General features: G+C 43.0%; 1 protein-coding gene across 1 annotated transcript in view; it reads right to left on the bottom strand.

Annotated features, from left to right (window-relative positions):
- The window catches only part of LOC115115990 (transmembrane protein 131-like), a 31912-nt gene extending 8429 nt beyond the window's left edge, over window positions 1-23483 (bottom strand). Inside the window, 27 exon segments of the mRNA XM_065023622.1 lie at window positions 86-495; window positions 650-808; window positions 1075-1260; window positions 1408-1594; window positions 1945-2087; window positions 2852-3006; window positions 3104-3170; window positions 3340-3449; window positions 4121-4374; window positions 4477-4705; window positions 4818-4904; window positions 5181-5285; window positions 5755-5889; window positions 6092-6202; window positions 6683-6853; window positions 7445-7598; window positions 7755-7863; window positions 7981-8151; window positions 8298-8354; window positions 8497-8647; window positions 8819-9022; window positions 9504-9620; window positions 10504-10624; window positions 12492-12560; window positions 20776-20816; window positions 22023-22084; window positions 23298-23483. Coding sequence (XP_064879694.1) covers window positions 86-495; window positions 650-808; window positions 1075-1260; window positions 1408-1594; window positions 1945-2087; window positions 2852-3006; window positions 3104-3170; window positions 3340-3449; window positions 4121-4374; window positions 4477-4705; window positions 4818-4904; window positions 5181-5285; window positions 5755-5889; window positions 6092-6202; window positions 6683-6853; window positions 7445-7598; window positions 7755-7863; window positions 7981-8151; window positions 8298-8354; window positions 8497-8647; window positions 8819-9022; window positions 9504-9620; window positions 10504-10624; window positions 12492-12560; window positions 20776-20816; window positions 22023-22084; window positions 23298-23421 — 3889 coding nt within the window. The 5' untranslated portion in view covers window positions 23422-23483.
- Between the last annotated feature and the right edge of the window lie 714 nt (window positions 23484-24197).

The following is a 24197-nucleotide window of genomic DNA, read 5'->3' as shown; positions in this document are numbered from 1 at the left end:
AGGTAATCACATTTTAAGGGCCATCCAAATTCTCAACACAAAAGCATATGTTTCTCAGGGTTAATACTAATATCCAGGTAGGTACCTTTGCCATAAACTGCATCCTGATTCCCCCCCTCCTCAGCAGACTCTGGTCTGTCCAGGTCTTTATCCATGGTCTCCACCAGGCTCACATAGTCAGAGTCCTCCGAGCTGTGCCGGCGTGGCCCATCTAGGGGATTTCTTCCTGGGGCTGAAGGACCAGCCTGTGAGGGGTGCTGCTGGTTCTCTGGAGCTGGCTGTGGCTGCTTGGGGCTCCGGGCCTTGCGGCTGGCCTGTTGGCCAGAGGAGGGGGTGCTGTCGGAGACTTTGGAGCCTGGCTGGGAGGGAGGAATCGGGGGTTGTGTGGGGCCTCGGTTGTGGCCTCCTCTGGTGTTCCTGCTAGCAGCCCTGGAGGCAGAGCCTGGCATCCCTCGCAGGGAGTTGTGGTTGGCTTCTCCACCGTACCCATTCATACTGCGAGACAAAATACTGAGAAGTTAGTAATTATAGAATAAAATATTTACACACTAAACATCTCCGATCTACTCATCAAACCATTTCCGATAGTAACGTCAACATATATCAGACAAAGTTTACACAAAAACGAACATTCAGAAAACAAACTCACTGTGCATCGCTTTGAAGTCGTACTATTTCCCTGAGGTCAAAGGGCCTCCCTGTCTCCATGGAGGTGCTGGATGTTTCAAAACACATGCGTCTCTTGAACGGCTCCCAGATCCCCAGGGCCTCCAGATAGGCCGCTACAATCACCAGCAAAAACATAGAGCTGGGCACAACAGATAGAGGCAACGTTAGTTATCCTTACAGCCTTAGATACAGGGGAAATATCTGTCCAAGAAATGTTGCTAAATAAATGTAATTTGAACATGTAGAAAGGCTGATATGCCAAGATAATTCATGATATATGGGGTGCAACCTATGAGCCTAGTTCCGGATACTGGGCCTCTGAACTAATCTAGGGAACACACGGTCTAGGCGGGGATCCACCCATAGAATTAAAATGTGTTCTATTTGTGAGGCTCCTCCTCTCACCTCATGATGACAGAGATGATGACATAGAGCTCCAGCTCCCAGTTGGGTCTGGGGAGGACAGCAGCACAGGCGGCCAGCATGTGGTAGGGCAGAGAGGCGTTGAGGGAGAACACAAAGTAAGAGCCTCCGGTGGTGATGAACTTTAACTCCCGGATCACCCTAGAGGCTGTGAAGTCTGGTGTGAACCTGAGAGAGATGAGACACGTCAACGTTGGTCATTTCATTTGGTCATTGGAGGTACTAGTGATTAAACAAAGCAAGCACAAAACAATTGTAGTGAATCATGGGATATTTATCTATTAACTTTAAACTGCTAGCTATAGGTTTACTTACAATATGACGATTTCTTTCGAAGCATTGGGTTTTAGTGAAAACTCTTGGCAATTAAGGACTTTAAAGCCGAATCCCTCACAGAGACGTCCGTTTATTTCAGTGGATTGAATGTTAATTTCCAGCTGTCCAGTGTTCTCTAACTTGAAGGATTTTCTCAGAGTGACATTCGGCTCCTTCGACTTCATTTCTGAAACACGGTTCACAAAGTTAATTAGTCACATACTTCTGACAACTTCCTCTTTCATTTATATCTATTTTTTTTAGCTGCAGAGGTTTGTGTCTAGAGATCAAATATATAATTTACACAAATACACAAGCATAAACAAACTATCAAAAGGGCTCTGCAAGACTATTCTCGGAAGTTCAACCTGCCGATAAGTAATGGTTTCCTGTCTGTGGATGCAGGACATTATAACAAACTGGATTCTAGACCACTCACTGTCTGTGCATGCAGGGATCTATAACAAACTGGATTCTAGACCACTCACTGTCTGTGCATGCAGGGATCTATAACAAACTGGATACTAGACCACTCACTGTCTGTGCAGTCCTTCAGTAGAGACTCAGTCATCTTGAACCTGAGGAATCCCCCTGGTCCCGGGGCCTTGCCCCCTACCTTCAGCCTTTCATAGCTGCCCTGACCCTGCACCACCAGGAACTCCATCACCGTCAGGTTGTTCCTGTAGAGACATACACATTTATCAATAGTACAATAAACAGCAGTTTATATTTTATTCACACAAACGATATGATTCAAATTGCAATTCATTCATCCACACAACCACCAATATGGCCAAGTCGACAAATGAACTTATCGAGAAAGTTAAAACATTTAACAGTCAAAGGCTGTAAAATATATATGGTCTGACTGCTGACTTCTCTCTGTAACCCTGTAGCTACTACAGCACCTGGGAGACTATATTCCTCTTCTGCCCGTCCTCCTCAGTCCAACAGAGATATTCATAGCTCAAATCAGCACCCTGCCCTCAGAGGTGTAGATTTTAAGAAGCAACATCAGAGCTTGCCGGAACTTCAGAGTGATCCTGACCTCAAGCAGTTAGCATAAACGGCAGGTAGCCTAGTGGTTAGAGTGTTGGGCCAGTAACCGAAAGGTTGCTAGATAGAGTCCCCGAGCTGCCAAGCTAAAAATCTGTCGTTCTGCCCCTGAACAAGGCAGTTAACCCACTGTTCCTAGGCTGTCATTGTAAATAAGAATGTGTTATTAACTGACTTGCCTCGTTAAATAAAATGAAAAATAAATAAACACTGTACATTAAAATGGCACACTATCCCCTATATAGTGCACTACATTTGACCACAACCCCATAGTCCCTGGTCAAAAGTAGTACACAATATAGGGAACAGGATGCCATTTGGGACACAAACCAGAGCCTTATGTAAGTGGACAACTGGTTAAGTCCTACAGGCTATAGGGTTAACATGCCTTAGCATAAGCAGAGAGGAAACCGTGTGGTTGCTGACGGGGGAGAATTTCAAACGTAGCGACCTCACTTCCTCTGGCTGCAGCATTAGGTTGTAAACGTAGGGTTGTGTCGTCGAGCCCTCGGCGAAGCCTGCGCTGCCTCTGACCACAGGCGACTGCAAAGGGGAAGGAGAGATTCAAGTCTCAAACATGGTATTGTATTTGATCAACTGGCATGACACAGGACTAAAAGACAGAACAAAGTACACTCACGTGGTTTCTGTGTACCTGGAACTCCATTGTGTCGGGGGAGAAGTGTGGGAGCCTCTCCAGGGGAAACCTGGCGTGAAAGAATAATAAGACCATAGAATTACTTCTAGAATTATTTTCCAATTCATTCTAACTATGGTGGAGAAACCCCATCAGTGTGACATCAAATATCTTGCCAAAAGGGGTGACAGACAAAATGACTATTAGCAAACTACAAGTGCATATTGAAGGCTACTCACATTTGTGCCAGTTTGTGGGTGACAGCCGGGAGGTTGGGATAGAGGGCTAATGGCAGGACTTGGACATAGACAGGAACGTCAGCTGGGTTCTCCAAGACAACCTCTATCTCCTGGCAACAGAAGACTGCTGGTTAGAACAGAAGGCTCAATACAGTAGCATGTACAGGACCCAGAGTTGTTCTTGACCGTGTGACTTGACCAGGAAAACTCTTGGCTCTAGTTATAGCGTTAGTTTAGAGTTGCTCTGGTCACATGGTCAGGGAACCCCCCCTGGGCCTGCCAATCTATCCTGAACAAAAATCTAAACGCAACATGTAAAGTGCTGGTACAATGTTTCATGAGCTGAAATAAAAGATCCCAGAAATGTTCCATATGCACAAAAAGCTTCTCTCTCTCACATGTTGTGCACAAATTTGTTTACATCTCTATTAGTAAGCATTTCTCCTTAGCCAAGATAATCCATCCACCTGACAGGTGTCAGATCAAGAAGCTCATTAAACTGCATGATCATTACACAGGTGCACCTTGTGCCGGGGACAGTAAAAATGTGCTGTTTTGTCACACAACGCAATGCCACGGATGTCTCAAGTTGAGGGAGCGCGCAATTAATATTCTAAGCTAGACATAGGAAAGATCTCAATTGCATACTCCCCGCGCCCTGTCCCCTCCCCAACACCCATTGGAGGAGGTTTGGCTTTCTCATCCAATGGGGTTTGAGAGGACGTGAGGAGTATGCAATTGAGATATTCTCATAGAATTGATGTTAATGAATCCACCTCACCGATGAGCTGGTGAGGCTGGTGAGAGGGAACAGGACCTGCTGGGAAGTGTTCATGATAGAAGGCCACTTCAGCTGAGCTGACACTCTGGTCTCAATGTTCTTCTGGAGGTCAGCGTTGGCCTCAAACACCGCCTCCGCCATGTGTCCTGAACTCTCCTTCAGTGCTTTCCATCGCCGACGGAGCATTTGATACAAATCTACGTCCACATCCCACATATCCTCCTGCATTGACAGCCCAGGTGGTCTGCTCTCAGCTGAAAGTTCAACATGTTTTAATGAAGAACCAGTTCGCTAGGTACAGCAGCAAACTAACCAGAAACCATTAAAGAAGAACGCCAATAACCAAAAATACTCACATTTCAGAACAAACGGTACTCCCACATAACAGTGGTCGCCACACTGCAAGCTGGCATCAAAATAAATCTTGGCGACCTTCGACTTGCGTTTGGGTTCCAGCTCGTCCCGGTTGTTCTTCAGTCTCCTGTAGTAGAAACGTGAGTCCTCAGTCAGAGAGTGGATCTGCTGCAGGGTCACCTTCTGAGAGAACGAGCTCACCATGCTTAGACTCTGCTGCACTACTTTACCCTGGGAGGGACAGAAAACACGTAGAAAATAGCATAGAGGGAAAATACAAAAATGTTTGACACACTCAAAACAATATAGCAATCTACGACAAGTAAAATATAGTTAGTCTAACCGGAAAAGATGGCGGGAGGACAATGTGTTTGGGATAGCTGGTCAACGTGCCCACTGCAACGACTGCTTTCACTGGTAATGTTAATATCTGTTTACAGAAGAGGAATGAAGAGCACTGACAATTCTTGAACATCACACAGGAGCAAGGAACAAATTGATGCATTTTATGTAATGATTTTCGTTTATGTGTGTGTTTCCTTTATTTAACCAGACAAAGTTACGTTGAGATTGACAACTCCATTTCAAGTGAGCCCTGGACAAATAGAACAATTTCACAAAAGTAAAACGTATATAGTTGCCGTAGCAACTGAAATAGCAGGACTTAGTGACAGTAGCACTTCAACGGGCCAGTTGACAGGTATACCTGGTAGTCTGTTGTGATGTGGATAGCTCCGTCGTAGGCCCCCTCCAGGTCTTTAGCCACCAGGGTGACCCGGAAGGCAGCGTAGTAGCCCGAGGCTAGGATCACCTGCAGGTGGAACAACAGAGCCATCAGTCAGCCTCCTGATTTCCATCTACTTTACCTACTGCTCTCAGACACAAGGACACTTTGTTGGTGTTTCCTAGCATTCTGTAGTCATCTATACACACCTCCTTTCTACTCCATCTGTACAGGACCATGAGAGTGCTCACATACAAAATATGTAGGGGCGGCAGGTAGCCTAGTGGTTAAGAGGTTGGGCCAGTAACAGAAAGGTTGCTGGTTTGAATCCCCGACTAAGTGAAAAAAAGTGATTGTCCCACCAAGCTATGTTAAGATGAATGCCTGAGTCACTCTGGATAACACTAAAATGTTTAAAAAAGAAACTAATATTTCAAGGAAAAGAAAATGGAGAGAACATATATTTCATAGCAGGCTTAAATGACCTCCATTATCTCCAACCAAGTACCGCTAGATTCAGCCAGTCCAGGGACAGTAGTAGTTGTGATGCTGTTACCGTTTTGTGAGGAGAAGCTGAGGCGCTGTGTAGCTCTCTGGTCTTGGTCAGCACCGTGGTTCTGTTGCCTCTCTCGATCTTCAACAGCTCCACACTCAGACTCTCTCCTGTCAGCAGCCATGGCCGGATCACCAGCTGTACGAGTGAGTGAGTGAGAAAATGACTCGTCTCCTTTTCCGTCACACTAATCCAATCAGTTTTCAAACAAGTTGAGGTGAAGGAGAGATACTAGGTAGCCACCTCTAGTGAAGCATTAGTTACCCATGCATTCAAAAAGAGCTGTACTGCTTTATTATGGGATGTCTACAGAGCAGAGGGGTGTTGAGGGTGAGCCCACCTCGATGGGGTTGCTGTTGACAACCACAAACAGGATGCTGCTGGTGTCTGTAGCGCTGAGGACACCAAAGTCCAGGAAGTTGTCTTGCAGACTGGGTGGCAGGACAAAGGGCTGTTGAGAGGATGGAAGGAAGAGAAAAATGAGAGTATATTGTTATGATATGGGGGCCAGGTTAGTATTAGGACATGCACCAACACCCCTATCCAGGGAACACTTCCACACACCATTCCTCCAGGGGGTAGCAGGAACCTTGTTCAGCCAGGTTGATAAGCACATCAGGTCAGTGTCCCAGCTTGCAAGACGTGAGGCTGCTGGTTGGTTTGGTGGCAATGAGGCCTTTCGTTTTGATTTCAAATTTTTCGTTTAGGTATAACTGTTCAGAATTTTCCTTTTTGCACATATTTATGTTTAGTCACCATCTGAACAAATGATAATCTGCCTGGACTGGCGACAAAGAGGTCAAGGTCTAGTTATGGGTTTCGTAACAAAATGCATTTGCAGGTGTTTCCCCCACAATGTACTTGAGTGTGTGAAGGATTTAATTTGTGTGTGTACACTATTTCCCCAGTGTGTGTGTGTGTGTTGCAGTACCTCCAGGAATCCAGTGTAGGCGCGGACGGGGAGGTGGAACTTGGAGGCGTTGGTGACCAGCAGGATGTTGCTGTCGATGTGATTGGAGGGCCGGACGGGCTGGAAGTGGAGGGAGAAGATGTAACGAGACTCCTGAGGGGGGATCAACACCGGCTCACTGAAGTTCTGCACCTGAGGAGGAGAACACGGGACCGTTCATTTATACGCTGCCACCTGAGGACACACTCAGAGGACACACTCAGAGGACACACTCAGAGGACACACTCAGAGGACACACTCAGAGGACACACTCAGAGGACACACTCAGAGGACACACTCAGAGGACACACTCAGAGGACACACTCAGAGGACACACTCAGAGGACACACTCAGAGGACACACTCAGAGGACACACTCAGAGGACACACTCAGAGGACACACTCAGAGGACACACTCAGAGGACACACTCAGAGGACACACTCAGAGGACACACTCAGAGGACACACTCAGAGGACACACTCAGAGGACACACTCAGAGGACACACTCAGAGGACACACTCAGAGGACAACAGAGCAGTTCAACACGTTTAATACTTGACAAACCAAAGTCCCCCCAGGGATCAATAAACTAGCTAGTTCTTATCTTAAGACTTGAGGGCCGTGATTAGTAATTGATTGAAGTTGGTTGTATTTAAGCTGGGTTGGAACAAAAGCCTGCAAGCTTTGAGTTGGCCGACAGCAACAGGCCTCTGGAACACGATACAGTTCATAACAGTTACTCACTAAGAACATGGTCTTGGCTTCATCTGGAAGGGACACGTCATGGATGCGGATGGCAAAGTGGAAGGTGTTGGTGAGGTGGATGGGTTTGACCACTGGCTCTAGCACACTGTCTCTGATGTGGAACAACGTGACCGTATGGTCAAACCCCAAATACCTGTCACACAGATGGAGAGTTAGTGGAGATGTTTCAAATGTTCCGAAATTGTGTAATGGTGATTTGTTAAAGTAAAAAAAAAAATAATACTTCTCTTTTCACTGGTTAAATAAACTACTTGTCATTGTTATTGGTCAAGGAAACAGAAAAACCTACCCGTCTAGAACCTCAGCTAGGTATGGGATTTCAAGTTTGGAGTAGCTTTTCTCTTTCGCTTTTACTGTTATTTTACCAGAGGACTGGGATGCTTTTTGAACTTTCGATGCTGGAAATCAAAAAAACAAAACCGTGTCAAAACAGGTTGGAACAAAAAGGCAGAGGTGCAATATGCAGGAGAAATTCCAGAAGGTATGGGGAGTACTGAGCAATATAGCTCACTTACCATCAAAACTAATACTAGCGACTTTGGTGTATCTATGTTCTCCAGCTTTTAGCGTGACGGCCTTGAAGTCTATTGTGATGGCATCGTTTGACGGTGTCGCTCGAACGCTCATTATTTGCACATCTTTTGCTCCGGAATTGAGAAGATGCAAATTCAACTGCTTTGGTCGATCTGTAAAACATTTAAACAGAAAATACAATAAACAACTAATCAAATCACCCAAGAACCATTTTGAAACGTCCAAATCACTCAAATATTTCACGAAAGCCTGACCCATTGGAGAATGAGGGTATAAACGTGAAGTGAACACAGCACACCTTGTGAGCGTAACGTTCCAAAGTCCAACATTTCTATTGAGGAGTAGATTCCTGGTGCTGAGGACAAGACACACAGGATCAGGAGATGTTTCAATCAGCCAGTCACAGATACAAGTATAGAAGTATTACTATTGGAAATGTATGGTGAGGCGTTGCTATTGGAAACATATGGTGTTAGGCGTTGCTATTGGAAACGTACCCGAGGTGACCTCCACCTCTACAGGCAGGATGATGAACTCGTCCTGGTTGGAGGCGTTTGTTTTGATTCTGATGAAGGCCGTGTGGTTGTCTGCGTCTCTCGACGAGAAACTGGCTCTCATCACCCCCTTCGTCTCAAACGGGGGAATCTCCTGACAACCACACAGGAAGGAAGAACAGAAAAGACATTCTATTCAGGGGTCAAGTAGTTGCCCAATTAAAAATCCGTTCTGGTCAGGTATTTGTCTCAATTCCAATTCTAATGGTGTAGAAGTAACAGGATAATAATCTAAAAGCCCCCGAATGTCCTGATCTATACACACCCACAGATGGTGCGTTCCTCCCTGCTGCCCTGTGGGGAGCTCCAGGTGCAGGTCTCCTCCACTAGAGTACATCTCCACTACCTGCAGTGGCTCACTGTGTGGGTTGTGGATGTTTATGAGTGGAGAGAAGCTGCTGTTGACTGGGACTCGGGCCCCGATGAACGGCCGCAGCCTGTAGGGGTTGGGGATGCCCACACCAAACACCTGCAGGGGATAAGACACCAACAACATAAGACTCATGATCTACAGCAGGGACCTACAGGGGGGACCTACTTGATCTACAACAGGGACCTACAGCAGGGACTAAGACTGAGGAGTCAAGGGAGAAAACCAGCAGAAAATGCAACCCACAAAGGACCCTTATATACAGTGTTCAGAACACACCTCCAGAATACAAACATATTACAGAATGATTATACATCGTGACACATTATATAAACATACACACCTGATATGTAAACACTCCATGATTAATTATTAGTATAGATATGACATGTGATTCCGTAAACATATGTATTCATACACACCTGATATGTAAACACTCCATGATTAATTATTAGTATAGATATGACATGTGATTCCGTAAACATATGTATTCATACACACCTGACATGTAAACATTCCATGATTAATTATTAGTATAGATATGACATGTGATTCCGTAAACATATGTATTCATACACACCTGATATGTAAACACTCCATGATGCGAGGTATTAATAAATAAAGTATTCTCAACGTTTCCTACTACTCGAGCGAGGAAGACCACATCAAACGACGTATTCCCCGCTGGTGGAATTATCTACAGGGAGAGAAGAGAAGGGATGAATTAACTGGAGAGAAAGAATACGACAATTATCCAATCAAAAGATTGGAATCAAAAGGCCGAGCTACTTTTGGAACTGTAAATGTAACCAACCAATTAAGGTCAGTCTTGGGTGTGATAAAGCAGTAAACATGAAGATTATTGTCATGATGTGATATCGTTTTAGAATATACTGGATGACAGCCAGACATAAACAAATCGCTTTAACAATAAAAATGTTTAAATACCAGGTGGAAAGAGGGCGTTTTTGCTCCAGCCAACATTCTTCCTTATTTGACTTGATTTTCCTGCTCTACTCTCAGGACTCAAACATGCTGAGCAGAACAGTCACACCATTCACCATCTCCTCTGTTCAGGAGTGCACTGGATTCAGAGCTGTCATGAGTTTCACAATTCAGTTAAAAGGCCCAAGATGGTGGAATGTTGACAGTTGAGCACGTGCCTCTTGTTTTTCAAAAAGTACAAAACCAGCACATGATACCCATAACAGCCAGGTCACATGGTCAGACTGACAGGCAGGGGAATCGGAATGGCCGGATAAATGAGCCTCTGTCCACCGACAAACACAGGGCTTATTTATTCTTTCAGCTTTTGAACAAGCCGTGCGTATGCCTGTAGAACAGGAGACATCGGCTGTGTCCCAAACCAAAAGGAAGCTTGCTGCCTACCTGCCTGCTCCAAAAGGACCTATGTAGGTAGCACTTTCCTCAGTAGGTAACTGACATTTAAGATGAAATTGGTAGGCAGCATTTTAAGGTGCCTTGGGATTGTGACACACCAATTTTGACTTCCTGCCTTGAAATGCTGCATCTTTGTGGAATGGGACACAGCAATAGGGTTATACTTATTAGCTACTCACCCTGTTTTGAAAGAATGATGCATGAAAATGTGCAGTTGTTGCTGATATAGATATCAAGCTTATTTCCTCTGCACTAGGATTGTGCAAATAAACTTTCTCCATTTTTGGCATTCCAACAGGCCTGGGAACAGGAAGAGAAACAGTGTTGTGAAAGCTGTCGCACATATAGCTGTCAGAAACACAGCCGTCAGAAACATATAGGCCTAATGGGGTCAAATGGAGTCTGAAAGAAAATCTGTTTGATTTCCATTTCCTTGTCTCTCCTAACAGATGTTGATAAAACGATCATGCTCCAGGAGGCCTCTTCTCTTAACTGTGGAAATACCCAGCAGATAAGAGCACGTTTAAAAAGTATCAATGCCAAGTTGTCAAATGATCTGAGAGGGTGATGCACAGAATGTACATGTCAACAACGTGACAGGAAGAAAATAAACAGAATAGTTGGTTGAATTTGTCCCATTTCACACATGTACAAGTCTATATTATCAAGTTGTATTGGTCGCATACACATATTTAGCAGATGTTATTGCGGGTGTAGCGAAATGCTTGTTAAACTAGGGCAGAGCGATATGGCCAAAATATCATATGGTATTTTTCACCTTTTTGACAGTATATAATGTTTTTGATTAATAAAAGTTGTACATTTGCTTTATGAGTAGTGTGACACCCTACGGTGGCAACACATACATTCTAAATGATTTCAATGAGTCTTTCTCCATTCTGATTGTTTTAGACTGTTCAATTCAACTTCAACCTAAAATAATTTCCTGCATTTCCATCAATTTCCTGGACTCATTTGAGATCATTTCCACACTGCCATGACATGGGCAAAAATACTAGGCCTGATTTTTAACCAAATGTTGCAATTGTGATTTAGATCAAAACACTTGGGTGAACTTCTGGAACCATGGAAATGTTTATTATAATTCTATAGTTAGAATATAAATAATAGTGGGCACTTTGAACACAGTGTTGTTGACATGACACCAAATGAAAATGCCATGGACAAGTTATTGTGACAGGGTAGGAACCAAAGTGATGTTCAGTGTTTCCTAGGGGAACCTATAATCTTTGGCTACGTTAAATCTTTATTCATATAGCCAACATATTCATTATTAGCCTATTCCTCTTTGATTTAGAAGATACTGTTGCACAAACAACATGCTGATTTAAGCCTCCACCAGTACTGGTATCAGGCTGTATTAGCTAGCTACGTTTGCTCTGACTCAGTACTTTTATTAGCTGGCTAAGACGATTTAGCTTAAGTTGCTAAGAAAATACAAACTAGCTGTTTGCAGATGTAAGAAACAAACGAATAATGTAATTCTAGAATGCTTGTGGATTTATACTCAAATCAAAGTGGCAACATCGTCATCAACATTGTTGCATATGCTGCGTTGACTATGCAGACTGAACAAGTGTCGTGGTCAAGCAACAAATGCGCTCCTTGAGTGACAGGGAGTGGGACTAGGTCTGTGTGGAAAGCAGCATGGAGAGAGAGGGATAACTCAAGTAGAGGTGTAAACTATAAAAATGGACGTCACACACACACACACACACACACACGCACAAACAGTGTATCACATTTAACAAACCAAACATTCAAATAGTTATAGAAGGTAACGTAAGAACCCAAACCGGTCCGTGCAAATATACCGGTATATAGTAAAATACAATCTACCGCCCAGCCCTATGTTAAACACGTGTGAATTGGAAATGTGTTTTTGTTACATATCCCAACTCTCCCCGAGACACCCCTGGGAGAGTGGGGTGAGACACCCTCGGAGAGTGGGGTCACGGCCAGGGTCTGCCATTATCAACAGCGACCCAGGAGCAATTAGAGTTATGTGCCTTGCTCAAGGGCACAGACAGATGGTTCACCTTGTTGGCTTGGGTATTCGACCTAGCTACCTTCACGGTTACTGGCCCAACGCTCTAAGCGCTAGGCTACTTGCAGGTGTATCTGTAGGTAGAGGAAGTTAACTCACTGTTCATGGAAGTCCAGCATTGGCGGCTCAAAGCGTATGGGCCTGCTGTTCCCTCTCTGTAAGGGTGAGCTGTGGGAGAGAAAAAGAGGAACCATAGTGAGGAAGAGAAGGGAAACAAGTACAGCTTTTCATCCATGCTGCAGTCCTACTTCCTATTGCCTAACATGTAAAAAAAAAAAAAAAAAAAAAAAAAAGTGTTTGTGTGTAAAGCAAATCAGGTTAACATGTAAAAGCTCAGGGCAACCGCCAAAACAAGACAGGAAACCTGCCAAACCTGCTTTGCAAAAACAAGTGATCTACTGCAAGGTTGTTTCCCCTATATCATTTTGACTGACTACGACTACATATTGTAATTTCCCCAAAAATAGTTTTTGCAAAGGTAATTGAAGTCAGAGATATGCATTAAACAAATGTCATTGCATGTGTATTCAGCTCAGACAAACAAGATCTTTCCATGAGAAACAAGGCAACCAAAAGGGAAACCGCTCCCTGCACACGCCAGACAGTATGACTTCACTGAACAACACGTACAAGCCGACAGCACACAGGCAAGTCATAAAAAGGTATCGCTGTGGATCCATGACCAATGTTATGCAACGTCAGGAACTCATTTGCTTCTTAAGTTGGAGTGCAACAATGAATATATGTTTTATTATTCCAAGGCCTACACTTGGAATACAAATGAATTCTATGAAGTCATAGTTGTACTTTAGAACTTAGTTGTGCTACTACTGTGGTCTTGTGTGTTCTAAGAGAGCAAGGTGGAAAAGAACTGCACATGCTCTTAATGTCGCTATGGGAGATTGACCTTCAGCTGGGTAAATCACACACACCCCTCTGTCTATGTGTGTGTTTACAGAGGAGCTCTACAACCAACCAGACCTCTCTCAGAATGACTCCTCCACTCCTGCATTTTGCAGCGTTTAGAACTGTGTTTGAACACACATTTGCAGGTGGCGAACAATGCAGACGGTGTTCAGCTTATATTAATTGTAGATCATATTATTTATAATGTAAACAGAGGTAGATTCCCTGTAATTTCCCCCCTATAGCTTCAGAGTACAAACAAAGCCACATCATGCGTGAGTGAGTAGAGGGGAGAGGGGGTTGTGTGAGTGAGTGAGTGAGTGAGTGAGTGCGTCTGAGGGAGGTCGTGCATGTACGTGTCTGTATATATGCATGCGCTGTAGGTGTAAACTATTCCCAACGAACAGGAGAAGCATGTTTTACAGTGTTTGTGATTCCATCACATTGTGGAATCACATAGCAGAAGCAGAAGGGAACTGGTTTTGTGTAAAGGCAGGGTTGTGTAGTTGTAATCTTTCACGGACAGATTTACGTAAACTGGTATTGTAGAATCTGCCGGGAATGGGACACGTGGTCTAAGGAGCAACATTACTTCTGGTGTTTGGGGTTTGGATAAATCCCAATTTCGCAGGTGCTACCCTTTCGTACGGTGGGGAACATTCGCCACCTAACTTTTAAAGAGAGGGATTGTGGAGCCAAATACTTTAACTTGTATGGAGCTGAAGAGAAGACTGTATAGTTCTGTGTAGTTGTATGGAGCTGAAGGGAGACCGTATAGTCATCTCCCGTCTGGATTACTGAAACTCGCTGTTGGCTGGGCTCCCTGCCTGTGCCATTAAACCCCTACAACTCATCCAGAACGCCGCAGCCCGTCTGGTGTTCAACCTTCCCAAGTTCTCTCACGTCACCCCGCTCCTCCGCTCTCTCCACTGGCTTCCAGTTGAAGCTCGCATCCGCTACAAGACCATGGTGCTTGCCTATGGAGCTGTGAGGGGAACGGCACCTCAGTACCTCCAGGCTCTGATCAGGCCCTACACCCAAACAAGGGCACTGCGTTCATCCACCTCTGGCCTGCTCGCCTCCCTACCACTGAGGAAGTACAGTTCCCGCTCAGCCCAGTCAAAACTGTTCGCTGCTCTGGCCCCCAATGGTGGAACAAACTCCCTCACGACGCCAGGACAGCGGAGTCAATCACCACCTTCCGGAGACACCTGAAACCCCACCTCTTTAAGGAATACCTAGGATAGGATAAAGTAATCCTTCTCACCCCCCTTAAAAGATTTAGATGCACTATTGTAAAGTGGCTGCTCCACTGGATGTCATAAGGTGAATGCACCAATTTGTAAGTCGCTCTGGATAAGAGCGTCTGCTAAATGACTTAAATGTAAATGTAATGTAAATGTTTAATGGTCATAATGGGCCACTGACTGACTGAACAAGGCCACCGTGTAACAGCCAATCAAACACTCTAAATTCTTGAGGTTTCAAAATGAAAATACATCGCTTATTCTGCGTGGCGTGCATTGGCCAACTTCTGATGTAGACTGAATGTTTTTTTAAGCAATGTCAGCAGCTAGATAGACGGGAGGCTTGGCGGTGTTAGTTCGCAGTGGGTGGAGGAGAGGTGCGAAGTTTAGACTATAAAAAAAGGAACAGATGCATCGTCAGTCAGCATCGTGACTAAAAAGCCACAAGCCATTTCCTGTTCCAACTAAGCAACGCAAAAGTCTCTTCTGCATATTATAGAGATTGTCTAGAGAACTTTAAACCTGCTGAATGCTGGCCAGGGGATAAAGTGAATCTGATAATGAATCTTCTGCATATTGTAGAGAAATGTAAAAGAAACCTAATGATACTGGCTGCTGGCCAGAAGAGGTGGAACCATGATAATTAGACACCTATTGCATTATGTATATTAACTGGTGTGACACCTAAGAAATGGAAAGACTCAAATAAAATGGAGAAAGGCTAATATGAAATTAAGCAGAAAACAGATGAACCACGTGTTACTAAATATAATCTTGGCCTCAACACAATGCTGACTAGACAATGAATAACTACTATTTACAAGCTGAACACAACTCGTCATTTGGAGAGAAAATACATAAGCCGCGGTGTTATTGCATGCTTTTGTGGTCAATCAGTCCTTGGTGTTGTGGACAGAAACCTCAAGTCAAAGTGAAAGGAAAATTGCCAGGCTTGCATATTTAACTATCTAGTTAAATAAAAGTTAACCATGAGAGCTCTTTCAACTTAATCGAAACTGATCTGAATAGCCAAAGCAGAACTTTGCTAAATTGCTAAATCTGTAGTGCTGGAAAAGTTGTGTCTTGATAAACCATTTGTGAGATCATCTTCATAGATTAATGACGAAGAGCAAACACAGCATCTCAGCTGTTAGAAACAGTAGACCAGACACTCCGTTGTAATACGGCTGCAGCCGTACCAGACAATAACCACAACACAAGGCTCTTAGCACCGCCTACATCCTCATACACACATGCTGCCCTGGAGTCTGGACATTGACCTTCATTATCAAGTCAGACTTTAAAAAGGCACATGCACACAATAACTAACAGCGTACATTTCCGCTACAAACTCCATTCACCACCTTGCTTTCCATTTGTATTGATCTCTCAATTGAACTCCTTGCTCTTCAAGCAGAGAGACCATTTAGTGCCATTCCATTTCATTTTATAATTAAATGAATTTCTATACCTTTGGGACATCACTTCCTTCAGCTGGGTTATACCAACTTCCTCCAATCTAAGCACTGGTTTAACCCAACACTTCTAGATAAAGAGAGCTATAAACGTAATTGCCCTTACGGATGTTTACACAAACAATGGAGAGGAATCAAGTCAACTAAGAGGACAAAGGTGAACAGAGAGGCGTGAGGGGACTCCATTGGCATCGATATGAGCTGTTGCTATTAGGGTCTATCAGAATGAATACATAAAAATAAAATGTTGGTCCCATGTTTCATGAGCTGAAATAAAAGATCCTAGAAATGTTCCATACGCACAAAAAGCTTATTTCTTTCAAATTGTGTGCACATATTAGTTTACATCCCTGTTAGTGAGCATTTCTCCTTTGCCAAAATATTCCATCCACCTGACGTATATCAAGAAGCTCATTAAAGAGAATGATCATTACACAGGTGCACCTTGTGCTGGGAACAATAAAAAGGCCACTCTAAAACGTGTAGTGTGTCACACAACACCCCAGACGTCTCAAGTTGAGGGAGCATGCAATTGGCATGCTGACTGCAGGAATGTCCACCAGAGCTGTTGCCAGAGAATTTAATGTTAATTTCTCTACCATAAGCGGCCTCCAACATCGTTTTGAAGAATTTGGCAGTACGTCCAACAAGCCTCACAACTGCATTCCCAGTCTGGTGAAATCCATATATTTGGTCCAAATAAATGTATTTCAATTGACCGATTTCCTTAAATGAACTGTAAGTTAGTAAAATATGAATGTTGTGTATTGTTCCATTGTCATATAATTGGTACATTAACTATCAACATAGGATTAAAAATAGTTATCCAGATTGCATTTTGGCAACGTGTGTGTGTGAGATATATATATATATATATACATACATACACACACACACACACAGTGGGGCAAAAAAGTATTTAGTCAGCCACCAATTGTGCAAGTTCTCCCACTTAAAAAGATGAGAGGCCTGTAATTTTCATCATAGGTACACTTCAAAAATGAGGGGGAAGAAAATCCAGAAAATCACATTGTAGGATTTTTAATGAATTTATTTGCAAATTATGGTGGAAAATAAGTATTTGGTCAATAACAAAAGCAATGGACATTAGACCGCAATGTCTCTGTGAGACGCAAAGTAGGTGAACGGATGATCTCCGCTAGAGGTCAACCGATTAATCGGAATGGCCGATTAATTAGGGCCGATTTCAAGTTTTCATAACAAATCGGAAAACGGTATTTTTGTACACCGATTTGGCAGATATATATATATATATTTTAAAACCTTTTAAACATTTTAAAACACCTTTATTTAATCTTTATTTAACTAGGCCAGGTCACAATTGTAAATGAGAACTTGTTCTCAACTTGCCTACCTGGTTAAATAAATAAAGGTGAAATAGGCAAGTCAGTTAAGAACACATTCTTATTTTCAATGACGGCCTAGGGACGGTGGGTTAACTGCCTCGTTCAGGTGCAGAACGACAGATTTTTACCTTGTCAGCTCGGGGGATTCAATCTTGCAACCTTACAGTTAACTAGTCCAATGCTCTGACCACCTGATTACTTTGCACTCCACGAGGAGACTGCCTGTTACGCGAATGCAGTAAGCCAAGGTAAGTTGCTAGCTAGCATTAAACTTATCTCATAAAAAACAATCAATCATAATCATTAGTTAACTACACATGGTTGATAATATTACTAGTTTTTCTAGCGTGTCCTGCATTGCATATAATTGATGCTGTGCATATCGTTGCTCCAACCTAACCATAAACATCAATGCATAAGTATATATTTTTAAACCTGCATATTTAGCTAAAAGAAATTCAGGTTAGCAGGCAATATTAACCAGGTGAAATTGTGTCACTTCTCTTGCGTTCATTGCACGCAGAGTCACCTAATTTGCCAGAATTTTACGTAATTATGACATAACATTGAAGGTTGTGCAATATAACAGGAATATTTAGACTTATGGATGTCACCACTGTGTGTTATGTTATAACTAAGTCTATGATTTGATAGAGCAGTCTGACTGAGCGATGGTAGGCAGCAGCAGGCCCGTAAGCATTCATTCAAACAGCACATTTGTGCGTTTTGCCAGCAGCTCTGCTGTTTATGACTTCAAAGCCTATCAACTCCCGAGATTAGGCTGGTGTAACCGATGTGAAATGGCTAGCTAATTAGTGGGATGTGCGCTAATAGCGTTTCAAACGTCACTCGCTCTGAGACTTGGAGTGGTTGTTCCCCTTGCTCTGCAAGGGCCGAGGCTTTTGTGGAGCGATGGGTAACGCTGCTTCGAAGTTGGCTGTTGTCGATGTGTTCCTGGTTCGAGCCCAGGTAGGAGCGAGGAGAGGGACGGAAGCTATACTGTTACACTGGCAATCCTAAAGTGCCTATAAGAACATCCAATAATCAAAGGTTAATGAAATACAAATGGTAGAGAGAGAAATAGTCCTATAATTCCTATAATAACTACAACCTAAAACTTCTTACCTGGGAATATTGAAGACTCATGATAAAAGGAACCACCAGCTTTCATATGTTCTCATGTTCTAAGCAAGGAACTTAAACGTTAGCTTTCTTACATGGCACATATTGCACTCTTACTTTCTTCTCCAACACTTTGTTTTTGCAATATTTCAACCAAATTGAAAATGTTTCATTATTTATTTGAGGCTAAATTGTTTGTTATTGATATATTATATTAAGTTAAAATAAGTGTTCATTCAGCAATGTTGTAATTGTCATTACAAAAAAAAAAAAAAAAAAGGCCAATTAATCGGTATCGGCTTTTTTGGCGTTGAAAAATCATAATCGGTCGACCTCTAATCTCTGCATATGTGGTTCCCACCTTGAAGCATGGAGGTGGTGGTGTGATGGTGCTTTGTTGGTGACACGGATTTATTTAAAATTCAAGGCACACTTAACCAGCATGTCTCCCACAGCATTCTGCAGCAATACGACATCCCATCTGGTTTGCGCTTAGTGGGACTATCATTTGTTTTTCAACAGGACAATGACCTAAAACACACCTCCAGGCTGTATAAGGGCTATTTGACCATGGAGAACGATGGTGCTGCATCAAATGACCTGGCCTCCACAATCACCCGATCTCAACCCAAATGAGTACTGCAGAGTGAAAGAAAAGCAGCCAACAAGTGCTCAGCATATGTGGGAACGCCTTCAAGACTGTTGAAAAAACATTCCAGGTGAAGCTGGTTGAGAGAATGCCAAGAGTGTGCAAAGCTGTCATCAAGGCAAGGGGTGGCTACTTTGAAGAATCTCAAATATATTTAGATGATTTTCACACTTTTTTTGGTTACTACATGATTTCACATGTTATTTCATAATTTTGACATTCTCTATTATTCTACAAAATAGTAAATACTGAGAGGAGATCCCTCTGTGAAACTTACTAAAACTCACATGATCCCATCCACCATAATAGTCTGTTAGTTTCAGAGCAGATGAGAGTGAAAAAGGTGGAGCGAGACACTTTCAGACCAAATAGATTCATTTGAAGGAGCCACTAAAGCCCTGGAGAGAAGCACTCAAATATCCTAACCAAGGCCTGTGCTTTAGCTATTTTTACACTAATAGATTTTTACACCAAAACAGATCTAGGGCACACACAACGTAATGGGAAAAGAAACCCTGCTGATGTTGACAATCGCCCCGATGACGTGCTGCACTGTGGCGTTCCACCCCATCCATGTTTTCTGATGTGGTTCTCATGATGATCTGACCGACTTATTATGTCACGCCACATGTACTTCTGCCTGATGGGCGTGTGCCGCCTGATGGGCGTGTGCCGCCTGATGGGCGTGTGCCGCCTGATGGGCGTGCCGCCGGTGTAGAGTGCACTGTGCAGATTGAGTTACTTTGTGACCCTAGCACAGAAACACACAGATTGCCAAACAATCCCTGGAAAGCCTGTTTAGTTCACCTGTGTGTGTGTTTACTTAAGGAAAGAGACAGGCCTCTGATCTGGAGGAACCTCATTGGCTGAGGGTGACGGTTAACCTGGCCTGAGGAATGTAAGGCAGGACACACACTGATTATTCAAGAGGATTAACATGTTTCAGACCGGTTCTTCTAAATGCCACCAAGGTTAAGTGTAGCGAACTGCCACCTAGTTTGGCTGAAAGCTTCACAACCAAGGTCTAAAAGGGGTAACGTATTCACAGGGTGAGACTTTATGGAATCCACTTCTCTCTTTTAACGATGATGTCTGTCCACATGCTATGTAAACCCAGTCCCCTCCCGATGTGATCCTAACACTGCCTTGATGCAGTGGGGCTCTGATTGAGCCTCCTGAAAACTCTTAACATCCCTCCACTGTCTCCATAGTGACTAGGACACACCCTCCCGTTGTCTACCTCCAGTGAAACCCAGCAGCCAGTCGGCCAACTCCACCTCCCAGCACCCAGCTAACCAGCCCCACCTCCAAGAGCATGACTATGTTGATGGAAATGAGAACAAGGTGTGGCAAACGGAGGATCAGTCTCCTACGAAGCAAAGCCGCTACATATGGAATTGGCTAGCAGCCATAGATAAGCTGAGTAGAGGAGATGTGATTCTAATGCCAGGGTTTACCCTCCTATTTAGAGTCTATCTATCTAGGTAGGACTGGTGTTACATAAGGACATTTAATGATTTAATTGTTTACAGTCATTGTGGCCTGAAACAACAAATACAGTTCTCTCAGAGAGTCATAGGTGCATTCAAAGATAATTTTAAAAGATATACATCATACTTTTTTTGATGATATGAACCCAGGTGAAGGTCAGGCTCTATCTGTAAAACAAAGAAAAATCCATGTGAAGTAACCATCAGATGAGCAGCAGACGATCATCATTGCTCTGGTCTGACATGACATGGCTCAAAACGTAGGAACAAAAAGAAAGTTATCCCACCCCTAATGATATCATCAAAACAAACAAACCAGGTCTAGATGCAGAAAGTCATAGGCAAATAAGTAAGACGTGCTGGTGCATGCAAATGTGAGCAGTTCTGACATGATGATGTCGTTTTATTTTATAACAGCAGTCAAACGGATGTTTCCACCACAAAGGTTGAACACCCATCAATTGAACCCAACACTGGTGCCCAATTTGCATTGGATTCAGAATGTGCTGTATTAACTCTATATTCACCTCACTGCTAATTAAAAAATCATATTTTGCACTACAGTGATTCAAGCATCAAAACCAGCAAAAGCTTAACGTCTCTGACTATGGACCTCCTTCAATCAAACCGGCCTTGGCCATATTTATGCAGCATCTCTATTTACACAACTACTGCCCTTGTTCATCTAGGACCATTTAACATGTGAAGTGGTGGCAGTCTACCTGTTGTTTCTTACCGTTCCCTCAACTTTTTTGCAATTCTAGGCCTATTTGATCATAGATAAAGAGGGGATGTTTATATACTATGCAAACACTCCACAGGGGGTTTAAATGAGTTAAGCCCTCAACTGCTCTGTAAGGCCAATCAGCACAGGCAGGCGAGGTGCGCAGGTGAACAGTGGTGGAGAGAGGAGGGGTGACTGACTTTCAGAGCAGTGACATGTGGGATGGACAGTGTGCTGACCCCGCCGGGCCGACCAGAGCTAGCTAGCCTCTATAACAGTGACATGTTTGTAAACTATGATATCTGGGTAGTATCACTGTCAATAATGTCCTTTTGGACATCTCACAGAAGTCGTCTCGTCTGAAACAGTGAACAGCACACGACCAAGAAACCTGATAAAGGCTAACCACAGACTACTGGGGTAAAAATTCATATAGCAGAGAAAGTGAAAGTTACAGCTTTGAGAAGATACTGATCTCATGTTAATTTTTACAGCAATTATACTTGATTTCACAGGCTGCTATTCACCTCGTGTTTACTGAGTAACTACATAGTAGCGTGATAGTGTGTTAAGCTGTGCATGTTGTATAGGGAGGGTCATGTGCCTTTCTGTGGTCGCTAGGAGGGGAGTGTAAGGAAACAATGTCTTACCTGCAAGAGGCCTCCCTCACCAAAGTGAAGTACCTCTAAGATTGTGTCTGATTGGATGAATGCTGTGGAGACACAATTTGTCAACAGTTATTAAAAGACCCCTCCATAATTACATTCTGCAGGAAGTGGCAGAGTTGACAACCGTAAACAGAGCAGAAAACAGATGAAAATATCCATGTCTCTGCTATTGGTAGGGCGTGTTAAGTGTGCATATAGGTCCACATTTTCAGTGCATTCCTTAAACATGTCATGATTATGTTCAGCAATGCAGGAAACAACCATACTTTAGACAGGAAGCATTTCAACTGTGGCATTTAAACTCAACCCACCACTGCTTCACACATTGAAACTGCTGGTGGAAACAGTTCTCCTTTTCACCCTAGCTAAAGGCTACATTTTTTTTTTCAAAGTTACAGTTTAATTGGATATGGGAAGGTGTACTAGCAAACGAATGCTTCCCTAAACAACTGTAGCCATCTAGCTAGCTACTGTGTTGTTGAATCCCAGTGAGGAATGGGCTTAACTTTGACTGTATGAAACATAACGTTACGAGGATAGCTAACGTTAGCTTGTTAGCAAAGCAAACCACTAAGAAAAAACGCAAACCTGGTAAATGAGCACACCTATGATGAGTGTGCATTTCGTTGCACTGTACTCCAGTCCATGATGTATATAATGTGTAGCTTATATGTAAATGACAAATAAATGAACTTGAACTTGTCGGTCTTGACAAACTAAAAATACCACTTATTTCCTGGTTTAAAAGAACAGCTAAACCAGTGTGACAAGCACTAACGTTAGCTAGTGAAGGTTGATTACAAGTTACCCAGGACTAGTGATAGATATCCAAAATGATTACGTTAGCTAGCTAAGTTCAGGATATTTAGTGAAACATGACTGGAACTGGCAAAACAATTGAGCTAGCTATGTTAGTTAGCGAACGTTACAGCTTGAAATCTCAAGGGCCACTTTAGCTAGCTTGGCTAACGACGTTACCGACACGTTAAAGAAGCGACTGGACTGGTTAGGAATGTGTGAATATTAGCTAGCTAGTTTGGTCATAATGCAACCAAGTATTACATTTAGCTATTGAGCCATGTCCGTTACTAAGCCAGTCCAAATACAAGCCGACACCCCCTCAATCACTGGACACCTTGGCTCTAGTCTTGAACACAGGCTAACGTTAGGTCGTTAACGGTAGCTAAGCTTGCTAGCTAGCAATAGTACACTTGCTGGCTAAATGTAGCGGAAAAAATGACAACTAAAAATACAAACCTTGTTTATTTGCCTGAGCAATATGAAAAAGTGCAAAAAATAAAACCCGAAGATATCCGAAACAAGTCGTTTTTCCCCTCACTGGCAAGTGGAGGAAACTCGGTGTTCTTTCTGCTTGCGCCATTCTTCTGCTCTGACTGCATCACTATGACCGTGTGCTCCTAGCTATAAACATTGAGCGCAAGAACTGGCAAGCAGTGACACGAGGAAACTTTGTGGACACTGTGAACGGTGCAGTTGGCACTTGGCAACAGCACAAGAGCAAGTACTTTGGTCTTTGCCCCTCGACCTTATCACACGTTTTAGTGTTTTTACATCCTTAATTTCTATTTTCTATTTCAAATGCAACAGACATAAAAGTTATGTTCCATGTTCATACATGTTTTTTTATCTGTTCCATGTTCATACATATTTTTTTATCAGCAGTTCCAGCCTTCATGGATTTCTCTCTTTTGTTATTATAGCAGTTTAATGTTTAACGTTTAGTTAAGACTAGACAGGCACTATGTATAACGTGTCTTTATTCTCTTAGCAGCCACCATCTCTATCAGTTCACATGACAGACAGGAATTGAAAGACACAGGTCAGGCATTATTAATCAATTATGAATATCTGATTATCATCCTTATGCTTTGCTTTTCATTAAATTGTTGGGTGAAGATCAAGTGGAATAATACATTTAAACTCCAGAGGGCAGCAATGCTACATCATTTCCCAATCAAATTTCAATATGCCAAAATAAAATTAGCGAGAATGGGGGAAAACACACTCACAATATATTTGTATGACCCAAATGACACCATAACCCAATGACACCATCAAATCCAAGTTATAATGTATGACAGACTTTAATACACTAAAGTAAATGTACCTCATATCATTTGTGACTCCTTCCCTGAG

The sequence above is a fragment of the Oncorhynchus nerka genome, linkage group LG2 (assembly GCF_034236695.1).
Source record: "Oncorhynchus nerka isolate Pitt River linkage group LG2, Oner_Uvic_2.0, whole genome shotgun sequence".
NCBI classification, from domain to species: domain Eukaryota; kingdom Metazoa; phylum Chordata; class Actinopteri; order Salmoniformes; family Salmonidae; genus Oncorhynchus; species Oncorhynchus nerka.
Note: the sequence above shows the minus strand (reverse complement) of the source record. Positions and strands in the feature narration are given on the sequence as shown.